Below are 13,415 nucleotides of genomic sequence, written 5' to 3'. Positions count from 1 at the left end.
TGCCCGGCGCGTCCCGCCCTGGGATCCCCGCCCCCCGTAGGCCCGACCGCCCAGGCTCCACCTCCGAGTCCCACCTCCCCGCTTAACCAATGGCACACTTAACTCCTTATAGTCCCGCCCGCCCGCCGGGCCCGCCTCTCAGTGCCCGCCCCCCCCTTCCAGCCTCAGGCCTCGCCCCTTTCGGGTACAACCGCCCAGGCCCCGCCCCCCGCCCGGCCAAGGGTCCGCACGCATTGGGAGCGTGCAGGCACCGCCCCCCACCTCGGCACTCATTGGTCGGCGCCGCCGGCGCGGGCGGGGGGTGGCGCGGAGCTGAGCAGGACGGCCGCCATCTTGCGCGGAGCCGGAGTCGGAACCCGGGACTGAGGCCGAGAGTGCGCGCGAGCCCGCGGCCCAGTTTAGCGGCGGCTTAGCCGGAGCCTTCTCCCGCCGCCCTTCCGCGCCCGGCCCCTGACCCTCAGCCCGGCCCGGTCCCCTGACCCTCAGCCCGGCCCAGTCCCCTGACCCTCAGCCCGGCCCGGTCCGGCCTCCCCGCGGGGTCACGCGGCCGCCCCGGGGACGATGAACGGAGGATAAATGGTGCCCAAGGCAGACAGCGGTGCCTTCTTGCTGCTCTTCCTGCTCGTGCTCACCGTCACCGAGCCGCTGCGGCCAGGTGCGCGGCGCGGTGGGCGCGGTGTGTGGGGGCGGGGGCGGGGCAGGGCAGGGCGGGCAGTGTGCGGGGCCGGGGTCGCCCGAGGAGTCCCTCCGCTGGGCGGGGCCGCGCCCCGGACGGCGCCGGTGAAGGCCTGCCCCCGGGCTGCCGCGCCCCCCGCCCGGGACCGTGCTCCTCGCCCAGGACTGTGCCGAGAGTTTACCCGGGTTCAGAGCTCCTCGTACATCATGGAACTTTGTTCTCGAGGGATGTTACCTTTGGATCCGTGTCCGTGGAGCGCTGCGTGCCTTGAGATTGACGGAAGCGAGAGTGATGTGCGGGGCCCGACCTAACTTCTGGGACCTGGGAATTATCTGGCCAAGGAGCTGCGCCCCTGGGGCGCGCCCACCTTGCCCAGCGGCTGAGGTCTGGGTGGAGTGCGGGGGTCGAGAGAGTAGCTTGTGGAGACACCTGGTTTCCCATGTTTTCCCTCAGTAGTGGTTTGGTGCCAGCGTCTCAGCCCTGGAAGCTCCTCGGCTGGAAAGCGGTAGCCGTGTCGCTTATTGTCACTCAGTGAGGTGTTGCAGTTGAGAACTACTCAGCTCAGAGACCGGCCCGCGGAGGTACTAGGAGTCCACCAAGCATCGCACGCAGGAAGCAAGCTTCCTGGGGCAGAGACCGGTGCTGCGGCCGGGTCTCCGCCGTCGGAGCTTGGACATTGCCCAGGCACTCAGGAGTGTTACTTGAATGTGATAATTAAATGCTTTTGGAACTCCCTCGGAGCTTGTGTTTTTATAAGTAAGCTTGCGGTGGGGAATCAGAATCATGGCAACTGGAAGATCCTGGATAATTTTCATTTCTACCTGTTTCTTGTGTACCCCCTCCTCCATTGAACTGCAACAAAAAAATCCAATCCCCGTGTGCAGGGCGGATTTATCCATCAAGCACAGGGAGCCTGGTGCTGGGGACCCACAGTGAATGCTTTTAGTGGTCTTCTTTTAAAACCAGCAAGGAAAGAACCCTGAACTTTTAGGTCAAAGAAAATGTTATAATATACATATACAGATTTACTGCCTTTATACTGATGCAGTTGGAAGTATGATTCTTAATATTTTTTATGGAGCAAGGGGCCCATGGAGGCAGAAGTGTCCAGGGCCCTTGTCTGTGAGCTCTGTCGGGTCTCTCTGTGTAAAGGCAGGCAGAGGGGCCCCGTGGTGTGCCGCTCTCCATAATGCCTCAGCCAGGGCTCTCACCGCAGACATTACACACCTTTCTGCCTCTGTCATCCTTACAGAGTACTGTCTCCTCCCCAGTGTTTACTTGGTGGCCAAGGCCCTGGGCCAATGCTCAACCTGGAGTCATTCCAGTGATGCTTCTTTGGGCTCCCTGAGTAGGGCTGGTTGCTAGCTGCTTCTGATGGCTCTCTGGGCAGCAGGGTGACTGGTTGTGGAGTGGCCTTAGTAGGAATGGAAGCCAGAAAAAGGCTACCTTTGGAGGGAGTACTGAATGGGCTCTTGAGGACCAGAGCCAATGGATTTATGGCTTCTTGTGATTAAGTTCTTTAGAGAACATGTCTGCATCTGTAGAGAGGTGAGACATCATTCTGTTCTGGCTCTCGGGTCCCAGTTTTGCCTATCAGTCCTTCAGGTGGCCTCTGAGGGACCAAGCCGCACATCATGCTTGTCTTCCTTGGGGTGCCTCTGGTCCCAGGTCCAGCATCTCCTGCTGGGATGATAGAGGTGACTAATGTCCCCAGCTCTCTTTCCATGTATCCTGCCAACTGGCCAGCAACAATTCAGAAAGAGTTTTCAGGTGCTCACTGTCTGCCTACCACTAGGGATGCTCAAATGAACTGAATAAACCCCTTTCTCTAGGAGTGCCCTTTAGGTATGGAAGCAGAAACTAGATGTAAATCAGGTCATTGAGTATGGGGGCTTAGAGGTAGGCAGCAGAGGTGGAGGGCCAGTCATTTGTACCTGTGAAGCAGGGGAGGGCTTCACAGAAGACCTCACATTAGGTCTGAGTTGGGGCGGGGAGGTGGCTCTGGTTGCAGCGGCGAAGTTTACTTTGCATTCCATGACTTTCCAGATCAGAACTTTGCAGTGGCTCCTGGTGGTATCTTGAGTTGCTCTGCAAAACCCCGGGGTGGGCGGGGTGGGGGTGGGGGCTCCAGCTGCTTCCCTGATTTTGGCTGAGCAGCAAGGGCCGGTCTTAACTCAGGGTCAGAAGTTCTCCTTGGGTGCTTGTATGTGCTCAGTGTCCTTAGAGGCAGGGGTCTGCTGGCTGGTGCTTGTGAAGGACGGCTTCCCTGGTCTTAACCTGCATTCTTCTGTCAGAGTCCCAGCTTAGACCTGTACTTGGGTGTGAGGAGGGCATCAGGCAGAACCTGCTTCCCAGGAGGGAGGGACTCCTTGAGGACCGGGGCCAGGCCACCTTTGGCTCCTCTCTGGTGCAGAGGTGTGAGGCCTTTCACAGAGTGGGGGCAACAAGAGAGCTTTTGGCAAAGTCTCTTTTAAATGCATGTTTGATCTTGGTTTATTGAGGATGTGTTACGTGCCAGGTGCTGTTCTAATGTGTACTAACATGTGCGTTGCTTAACTCTCAAGTGGCCCCTGTGAGGTAGATGACTGCTATTAGCCCCATTTTACAGATAGGGAAACAACCACAGAGAGCTCACGAAACTAAGTGGCTGACATGAGACTTCGGCCTCAGATGTTGGCTTGTGTTCCCATCATCTGCCCTTGGCCGAGGCTCTGTCTACCGCAGCTGTGTATCTCCTGCCCTGGCCATCCTTAACCCCAGCTGTGGAACTCCAGGACACATCTCTTCCCATGGTTCAGACCCAGTGGTTCTCCAGGTGAGGGTGCAAACTCTGTTTGATCTAAACGCTCTGATCTGAGGGAGAGAACCCTCAAATCCCTTTTGTGGTTAGCCATAATGCCCAGCGGTGGTGTGTGCTATATCTCCCGCCTGGGGCTGTGGTGAAAAGGGTAGGTTGGAGACCTCTGCTGAGGGGCAACAAACGTGGAGGGGCTTTTGGGGAGCCAGTGATCATGGTATCATTTCATTGTCCTTTTCTCCATGTGTGCAGGTAACGCAGCAGCAATTGCTGATTCTGAAAGTGTTTTTCTGGCTTCAATTATGATAGAAAATCATGCCGTGGTGTTAGCCACAGCTCAGTCTAGGGCAACCCCACCATACATGGCTGAGAACACATTTGCCTTCTCCAAATGAGCTCTGGCCCAGCCCTGTAAAAAGGCTTGTGTTAATGAGGCTGCCTGACGAGGTGGCGGGACTGGAAGCTGTCTTTGTACTGTTGGGAAAGCTGCTGGAAGAGGCAAATGACTTGCCTAAGGTCGCACGCTGGGCACAGCTGGGATTCAAACCCAGGTGAGTTGGTTCCGAGTTCAGGGTTTTTTCCCCTTCGTCATTAGGGACCCAGAGGGGCCTGCTGTCTGTGCCGCACTGGTAAATTTTCGGTGAACGGACTAGTGGCTGCAGCACCTTGATTCTGGAGCAGCACTTGAGTTAGTGACTAGGAAGAGTGTGGCTGTTTTACAGGCACACGTGGCTGAAGCTCATAGGAGTAGCTGGGAAGTTGAACCTGCAGCTGGGCTTGCCAGGCGCGGAGTTCTGAGCTCTTGCCTTCACAGCCCCCTCCCCGTAACACTGCAGAACGTGTTCTGCTGGCTGATTGCGCTTTCAGCTTAACAATTTCATTCTTTTTAGTTGGAAAGTAGGGTTAACACACTTTCCAACCTCACTAGCTAGCTAATGAATTTTTTTTAACATATAAAGAAAATTTGGAAATAATTTCAAAATTACAGAAAAGTTGCAGGAACAAAATTCGTGCAAAGAACACCTGCATATCCTCTCCCAGACTGTTGTTAGCATTTTAGCTCATCAACCTTACCCCTCATGTGTGCACTTGAATATGTATGTATACACACACATAATCTGTCTGAACCATTTGAGAGTAAGTGGGCCTTTCCCCCTGAACACTTGGGCCACTGCAGAGAGCAGGAGGAAGGTCCTGGTACCTGGAGCCCCCGGGAGATGAATGGGGATGCCTCCCCACAGCCCTGTAACAGGCCCTCACCACCGCCTGCTGTGTACTGGGCACTGTCACCAACTCCCACCTGCTGTGTGCCGGGCACTGTCGCCACGGGAAAGAATTGAGGGCACAGGAAGCGCTGTGGTTAAAGCTCCGGTTGGCCCAGGTGGCAGCGAGTCAGGTTATTGTTTCAGTTGGTCGTTCTGGTCTTAGGAGTGGAAAATGTGCTGCTGTTGCCCACGTCGCCAGACAGGTCTGCACCGTCTTGCCACTGTTAAGCTGTGCCTTCCCTGTTCCTCTGGCCCACGTTGCTCTTGCCTGCAACCTTCCTTGGTCCTGCTTCCCAGGCTAGCTAACCAGCGCTTTTCTCACCTCTTCCCTCCCCTGGGCAGTTTGGCTACACTGAGGCTTGTCCTCCTCTTAGATCACAGCAAGTGATCCAGTTCTCTGCCCTCCCTGCCTGGGTGATCTCTTACCTCTGTTCCTCTGCCTCCCTTGGTACTTGGCATAGGGAAACATTGGTAGTTTCGTGACTCTGAGTGAAATGTATCAGTGACAACACATAGGACCTAGTAGATAGAAAGGGATTGATTAAATGTCTTTTCTTTGGTACACTGCCAGATTGTTCCCTCATCCCATGTGCTTTTGTATTGGGGGTGCTGAGAAGTTGGTGAGTGGTCCCTTCCTCTTCCAGTCTGCAGAGTGGGTCAGTAATCCCGAGAACCCAATATTGGGCCAACACTTTGCCAGAATGATGGGTGGGCTCAAAGTATGGTTATTCTGTGATAGCTATATTTTTGTTTCTGGTGTGATTTACCAATTGACTTTCGGTGTTTAGTGACAGTTAGTCACATCTTGTCCTGCTTCCAAGCTGGGCTGTGTGTTCCATCCATGTGGACATGGTTGCCTTGACAGGGCAAGTCCAGGGGAGGGTGAATGGCCTGTGGGCCATGGTTGGAGCACCGTGAGCTGCAGACCCAGAGTGTCCTGGGGCTTCTGGGCATCGACCTGGGAGGGAGGAAAGCCCAGGTCTGGTTTTGCTTCACACGAGCTTTTTGGAGAAGGAGTGGCCGTGGTTTAGAACACGGTGAGTCCGGTGTGGTGGGTTAAGAGCATGGACCCTTAGAGCTGCATGGCTGGGCATCAGGGCCCACTTAGTGCTGCCCACTCTCTGACTGTTCTGAGCCTCAATTTCCTCATCTGTAACACAGACATATTAGAACATACATCAGAGAGATGCTGTGAGAATTAAAATCAATGGGTTTAGAGCTCTAACACGTCTGACAAGAAGACCATTCATGTTAGCTCCGAATGGACCTTAGAGAGTGTAGGGACCCCCCCTTGAAAGTCTGGGTGCATGGGTGTGCGTGCATAAGGGCATGTTTCTTGGGAGAGAGCCCCCACCTGGGAGGCAGCGGAGCAAAGTGGCTTTGAGCCTGTCTGACACACAGTGAGTGCTAAATGAGTCTAGCCGTTCCCATGGTCTGAGAGGGGGTGTATGTGGCTTCCTACAGCCCCCAAAACAGCCACAGTGCTTTGGACAGGGCTAGGATTGTTCATACTGACACGTTTTACTCTTTGTCACGTTCATGTTTTGTCCCGTGGGCCTAGTTTGGCACAGAGTGGGCACTCAGAAATCAGTTATTGAACAAATGCACAAATGGCTATTTATATTTTGACATAAAGAGCAACAGCTCCCTTAGCCAGCGGGCCTCGCAGCTGCCCTTGGTGGGGGTGGTGAGGATGAGGGCCTTGTGGCCGCCTGCAAGAACGCCTTTGGAAGACCCGTGTGTTTGGGGGGGGGGGGAAGGCCTGCAGAGCCAGCTGGCCTGGGCCTCACACTGGGGGGAGCTTGCTCCTGTTGGGGGAGCTGGGCTGCGAGGCGAGAGCGGGTGAAGGCTTCCTCACTAATGTTCCCGTTGGTGTTCGCCAGCTACCCGGCCTGGGTTGGTGGGGTTGCGCAGGAAGCCTTTGGCGTCAGTAGGTGGGGCTTCCTCTCTGATGGACTTGCTGGGCACCGAGGCTTGGGCACCAGCCTTCCCCCTGCAGCAGGACATGGCTTGCCTTTCCCTGGGCCATTGCACAGCACAAGCTTTGCTTGAGAGCTGGTGGATACAAGAACTGCCAAACTTGCCTTTTGGCTTTCTCCCTCTTCTCTACTTGGGCTTGTCATTGTCCCTGGTCTATTCCCCTGCCCCCTCCAGTCTCTCTCTGTAGGCTGACTTCCAGATCCCTGGCAGCCAGCCATCAGTTTGGTCACTTTGTTGTGTGTCTGCCCTCAGCTGCTGACTACTCTGTGTTGGACAGCAGAGCTCTGGCGGGTATGCTGGACAAATAGAGCCTTCAGGTGTCCACCCTGTTCTTCCCTGTCTTGGAAGCCTTGTTTCCTAGGGGACCTTCCATAGGAGTTTATGTCTGTGGAGAAGATTGCTTGGGGCTCCCTGAGGCGCTGGACAAGGCAGGGGCCACTGCAGAGGGCATCCGAGAGGGTCTGCTGGGAGATGGGATGTTCTAGGACCCCCAGTGCCTGGACTGACATCAGGTCTCCTGATGCAGAGGCCTTTTGAGTACTACTGGCTGCTTCCTAGGGTCTCTGGGTCGGTTAATTTATCCCTGGCTTTGTGGTCTTAACAAGGCAGAGTGAGAGGACTGAAAGGGATGAGGTTCATTTAGGGCCGAGGCAGGCTTGTGCTGCAACCCTCAGTGGTTTGTTGTCCACTCCTTCGGATTCTCCCTCCACCCCATCAGTGCAGGCGGGGTGCACATGCAGAATGACGTCATGAGCCACAGTGAAAGCCCAGGACAGTTTGGAAAAATGATGTTGACTTTTTTTTTAATACTTAGAAAATTTTCATACATGGAATATTTTACATAAGTGGAATTATACTTTTTATATAATTTATTGAGTTTTTCAGTTGACAGTGTTCTGGAGATCGTTGTAGGCTAGCACACATAGCAGTACTTTTTTGTTTTCTTTTTAAAAAGATTTTGTGAGAACTTTCCTCAGTCTTATTTTGTTTTGTCTGTGGGGTCTGGTTCTGGGAGAGGCCTCTTACCTAAACTTTTCATCAACCAGAAGCTGCAGTTTAGTGAGATTTACAGTTAGAGATGGCATGGCCAATAGGCTGGGGGACCTAACTCCTACAGATACATAGGCAGTACTTCCAAGTGACTGTTGCCAGACCCTCATGTATTTGTCTCAGTCTAAAGCTAGACCTGCAACAAGTACAGGTTGGGCTTCTGGTTTTCACATGTATTTATGCTATAACTCAAATTTGTGTGCTTATTTATCTAAATGGCATAATTTCACCAAGGATAATTTAGAATTAGAGTGGCCATTTAGGGGAACATTGACATCAGCAAAATTATTCAGTTTAGAGGTCCCTTAAGGGCAAAAATGAAACCAAATTCCAAAGACCCAATGGTCAGCATTTTTTTATTGGTATGAGGAAGCTTAATTCTAAAAAGAATTAAGATTTCAAAATACCTTCCTTCAAAGGGAGGCAGAGGGAGACTTCATTCTTTAAAAACAAAAGCAAAAACAAAAAAGCTTTCTACTTTGGGAACATGCATACATACAGAAAAGTTTGCAAAGTTCACCTGGATTCACCAATTAACATTTGACTCACCATATATTTGTGCGCATATGTGAGCATGGGCATGTGTGTACAGATACATTTTGTATTTATAGGGGGAGCTATTCAAAACTAAGTTGCAGGCATCTTGACCCTTCATTTCTAAGTCCCTCAGTGTATATTTCCTAAGAACAAGGCCATTGTCTTACCAGCACAGTATAGTTACCAAATTTAGGAAGTTTAACATTGATGCAGTACTGTTAACCATGTTCCCATTTTGCTAGTTGTACCATTACAACATATTTTCCCAAGCCAGGATCCAACCTGGGGTCATGTATTGCATTTAATTTTGATGTCTGTTTAATCTTTCAAAATCTGGAACAGCTTCTTGTCTGTCTTTCATGTTACCAACTTGTGAAAAAGTACAGGCAGTCATTTTATAGACTGTTCCTCATTTTGGGTTTATCAGATTGTTTCCTTATGATCCAGTTCAATTGATGCATTTTTGGCAGGTGTGATCCCCCAGATGGTTGAGTCCTCCTCAGTGTGTGCATCTGGAAGCACTGCCCCTCAGTGTGTCCTGGGAATAGCAATATTAAGCTTCATCACGTGGTAGGGTGGCATTGGCTACCTTTCTCTGGGGAAAGGTGCCCTTCCCCCTTTGTGATTGGCAAGTACTTGGTAGGGAGATAGCCTTGACCATTGTTTTTCAGCATCCATTAATGATTCTTGCCTGAATCAGTTACCACTGTGATGATTGCTAAATGGTGATTTTCTCTTACTTTTTCTTTTAGTAGTAGTCTACTATAAAAGAGAGCTGCTCTTCGTTTTCATTTTTTACTGTCAGTGTGGATTTGTGGACTCTTCTTTCTTTTCAGTTGTTATAGTCTGTTATCGTCATGATTCATTTTGATACTTATATTACAAAGGGAACCCCCTTTAGGCTGGCTTCTGCATCCTTCTGATATGTCCTCATCCATTTCGAACATTCCTTATTACCAGGCTAATCTTGTATCTTTCCTGCCCCAGGCATTTTTCCATGGAACACTGGTTTCTTTTAGTGGGAGATGGTATTTAGAAGCCAAGATTTTGGTGCTAGGTGTGTTTATTGCTACTGGGATGTTGCTGTTACCAGACCTTTCAGTCCGGCTGGGAGGTGTGTGTGTGTGTGTGTGTGTATGTCTGTCTCTCTGCATATGTGTGTCTGTGTGTCTCTTTTTGTGTTAAGTTCACACTGTGTCTTTTTGTTCTAACCCAGCATTATGGGATCTTGCCTGCTTTCCCTGTTTCATATTTGTATCTGCCTTTTTCTACAATGAGAACTCTGGCTTCCAACATCAGTAGATTTACTTATTTGCTTAGTCCTACCGTGTGGACAGAATAGTGTCAGAAGTGCGACACCCATTACCACTACCAACAGCAAACCAACTAAGTACAATTTTGGAAAAAAAATTTTTTTTGGCAGCTCTTTTGTCCATGTACTGGGTCCAAAAGCTACTTGGATTAATTTTTTTCTCTCTCTTCCTTGTTTTTGTTATACAGTTAGGTTCAAAACTGTGTTGATTTGGGGGCACCTGGCAGGCTTAGTTGGTAGAGTGAGCAACTCTTGATCTCAGGGTCTTGAGTTCAAGCCCCATGTTGGGCATGGAGCCTAGCTGAAATTAAAAAACAAAACAAAAAACCCCAACTGCTGATTCGAAACCACCTTTACTAAATAAAGAGTATTGAGAGAGGTAATTTTTAGAATCTCATTATAACAAGCTTCTACTTCATCACACTAATCGGTAAGGAAACATCTCCTTTTTGAATAGGTTGTATTTTCCTGGGTAAATTAAAAATCATTTTTATGACTAGATATTTATAATTTTTTTTAAAAGATTTTATTTATTTATTTGACAGAGATAGAGACAGCCAGCGAGAGAGGGAACACAAGCAGGGGGAGTGGGAGAGGAAGAAGCAGGCTCACAGCGGAGGAGCCCAATGTGGGGCTCGATCCCACAACGCCGGGATCACGCCCTGAGCCGAAGGCAGACGCTTAACCGCTGTGCCACCCAGGCGCCCCTAGATATTTATAATTTTAACAAGTCAGCTCATTAGTGTAAATTGCTATTTGCTTAAGATATTTTTTCCAATTTTGTTTCTCTGGTTTGAAGAGAATTATGTATGTTGAATAAATGACCACTCACCATCAGTAAAGAGAAAGCACATTAATAAGTGCTATTAGTTAGTTTTTTAATTTTGTTAACCTTAAAGTCTTCTGATAGAGCATATTAGAAATTACTTTATAATACTAACTATAGTGTGGTGTCCTGGATTGGATCCTGGAACAGGAAAAGGACATAAGTGGAACAACCAGTGGAATTCCAATAGGCTGAATTCAGTTCATAGAAAGGTACCAATGTTAGTTTCCTAATTAGGCCAAATGTGCCATGGTAGAGTGTAGTGTAAGATATTAACAACGGGGAAACTGGGTGAGGGCATATGGGAACTTTTCTGTAAACCTAAATTATCCCATAGTCGAAAGTTCATTTGAAAAGTTATTTTGTAATAGTTGAATATTTAAAAATGAGTTATTTTTCATTTCTAAGAATCCTGAGACCTTGTTATCCTAGTTTTGTCAGTGACAATTTTGTCAGTGCAATTTTGGCAAGTCACTTTCTAATTTCAGCTGCTGCTTTGGGAAAATAAGTGGAGGGTTTAGATGTCTGGGGTCATGTGAGCTCAAGTTTGTTTAATAAGCTCCCAGTTCCACCATCCTTCCCATGGTGTGTGCCATGCTCTGATAGTCTCTGGGGTGTGTGGTGATATGGGGGGCTGTCTGAAGGTGGGGTTGAGCTTGGCCAGAAGTTTGGGCATAGATGGCACATGCTTCATCTGACAGTGCTATTTGGGAGGGAGGCAGTGGGGCAGGTGGTAGGTCTGTTTTAGTAAGTGGGATGCCAAGGCTCAGAGAGGATAATTACCTTGCCTGGTGGCATCACTTGGCTTTTAAGTAGAAGAAGCAGAAACTGGAAACTGAAGATTGCTATCTTGAGCCGGGTGCTCTGCCTCTTGTACCATGATTCCAAAATAAGATGAAAGAGCTGCGTGGCTGTGGGGGACTGCGAGAGATAGAGGCACCACCACCTGGCGCCCACCTGCGAAGGAAGAGGCACCTTCCCAGGGCTCATGGCTTCCGGCTCCACCAGCATCTTGTGTGGACACTGATGCTGTCACAGCTCTTTGGACCTGGCTGACCGATTCTGGGAGTTAGTGTTTTAGCAGCCTCCCCTGCTCACCTCAGCACCCTCTGATTGCAATCAAGGAAACACGGACATTTTAAGAAGCTTAGAAGTCTTGTTAATAATCTTACCTGTCACCTCCTTGTGGATTTTGAACCATGTGGCTACATTATCCCTTAAGAAGCATTAATAAAAGTTGATGATCAGAACAAGGTATTTAAAACATTTCATATAACTAAATGTAATAATGGTAATAGTTTAAAAAACCAAAAAGTAACCTCAAAAATGGTTAGGACACACAATAAAACAATGTTATAAAATTCTGTCTAGTTGCTGTTGTGTTTTTCTCCTTTATAATTGCAGTGTGAGGTGTGATGCCCTTTTTATAGAAAGCAGGTACTTATATCAACCTTTTTCAGATGAAGAAACAGCTTGGAAGAATAAGTGACTTGCCCAGAGTCACACAGTTTGTAAGTGGTGGAGCCAGTATGTGAAACCTGGGCAAGCTAGAGCTCACGCTCTGATATCGCACGGCTTCAGTAGGTACTCGGCTCTTTTGCCCTCTGCTCCCTCTCGTCTCTTTGCTCCCGACTTTTCAGCTTGAACTTTCTTGCCCACCCGCTTTTCTTGTCGTCTTCCCATGGCCTTGGCCACTGGTGTCACGGTGCTAACCCCCCATCTCACCTGCCCATGGCTGTGTCCCTACAAATGTCCTTCAGGCAGCCTCACACTCGGCTTGCCGGGAGCCAAAGGCATCCCTGCTGGCCTGGTCCTGTACTTTTGGCCTTGGTTCTTGGCTGCTGGTGGTGTTGTCGTTATCATCATCACCACCATCCTTCTGCTACCCCACCCCCCCATTTCTGAGCATCATGCACTCTGCTGAGCACTAGCTGTGCAGTAGCTTAGTGAACCCTAATGATAACCCTGCTTTTAGACAGAGTTTTTTGATGTGTTGACTCCTACTCTTGATTTTGGTTCTGAAATAAGTGTATGAAATGAAACTTTCAAGCTGTCATTGTAATCTTTGAGTATTTTAAAAAGAGGCCCACTAATGAAAAGCTGTATGCTTTTGTGAGCTCCGTGTGGGTTCATGCAGGTGTCAGAGCTTTGCCTCCGCTGAGCTAACCTCAGGGAGGAGCTGGGGCAAATCTTCTGATGACTGGGCCTTAGTGTCCATCTCCTTTTAGAGTGCCTCAGACTTCCAGGCGTGTTTTCTTGCAGGAGTTTATCCGGTGTTAATATTTCCCTTGTGACTTTAAAATCCCTCCGTGTCTCGTGTGTGCTTGTGAGGGTTAGGTACGGCCACTGTCACCTCATTGTACATACCGGAAACTGGCCCCGGGAGGGATAGGAGGAGACCTCATCTTGTTTTCTCTAAGTGGGGATCGCAATAAAACTGGCCTCAGAGGACTGTTAACTGGATCCAGGGAAACAAAGTTTAGGTTGTTTGTTTTTTTAAATTTTCAAGTTGTGGTAAAGAACATAATATACACCATCTTCACCATTTTTAAGTGTACAGTAGTGTTAACGAAATGCACCCTGTTGGGCAATGGATCTTGAACTTTTTCATCTTGCAAAACTGGAACTCATTAACCCACTGAACAATAACTTCCCTTTTCCTCCCCCCACCCCCAGCTCATGGCATTCCATTTTCTGAGAGTTCGACTACTTAGAAAGAAACCTCATATAAGTGGGGAATCATGCAGTATATGTCTTTCTGTAATTGGTTTATTTCACATGGCATAATGTCTTCAAGGTTCATCCAGGTTGTAGCATGAGAGAATTTCCTTCTTAAGGTTGAATAATATTAAACTGTATGAATATACCACATTTTATTTATCCATTCATCTATGAGTCATCTAAGAGGCTTCTGCCTCTTGACCATTGTAAATAATGCTGCTATGAACATGGGTGTGCAAATATCTCTTTAA

At 49.1% G+C, this 13,415-nt stretch overlaps 1 protein-coding gene across 2 annotated transcripts in view; it reads left to right on the top strand.

Annotated features, from left to right (window-relative positions):
* Nucleotides 1-292: 292 nt before the first annotated feature.
* The window catches only part of DGCR2 (DiGeorge syndrome critical region gene 2), an 89,455-nt gene continuing 76,332 nt past the window's right edge, over nucleotides 293-13,415 (top strand). Inside the window, exon 1 of one of the 2 annotated variants that reach the window (XM_026486233.4) lies at nucleotides 293-655. In XM_026486233.4, coding sequence (XP_026342018.1) covers nucleotides 577-655 — 79 coding nt within the window. In that variant the 5' untranslated portion in view covers nucleotides 293-576. The remainder of the gene's footprint in view (nucleotides 656-13,415) is intronic. The other variant, XM_057305740.1, reaches the window with a different exon arrangement.

Source organism: Ursus arctos, unplaced genomic scaffold, assembly GCF_023065955.2.
Source record: "Ursus arctos isolate Adak ecotype North America unplaced genomic scaffold, UrsArc2.0 scaffold_34, whole genome shotgun sequence".
Classification (NCBI taxonomy): domain Eukaryota; kingdom Metazoa; phylum Chordata; class Mammalia; order Carnivora; family Ursidae; genus Ursus; species Ursus arctos.
The sequence above is the reverse complement of the archived record's forward strand: the minus strand, read 5'-3'. Positions and strand labels throughout refer to the sequence as shown.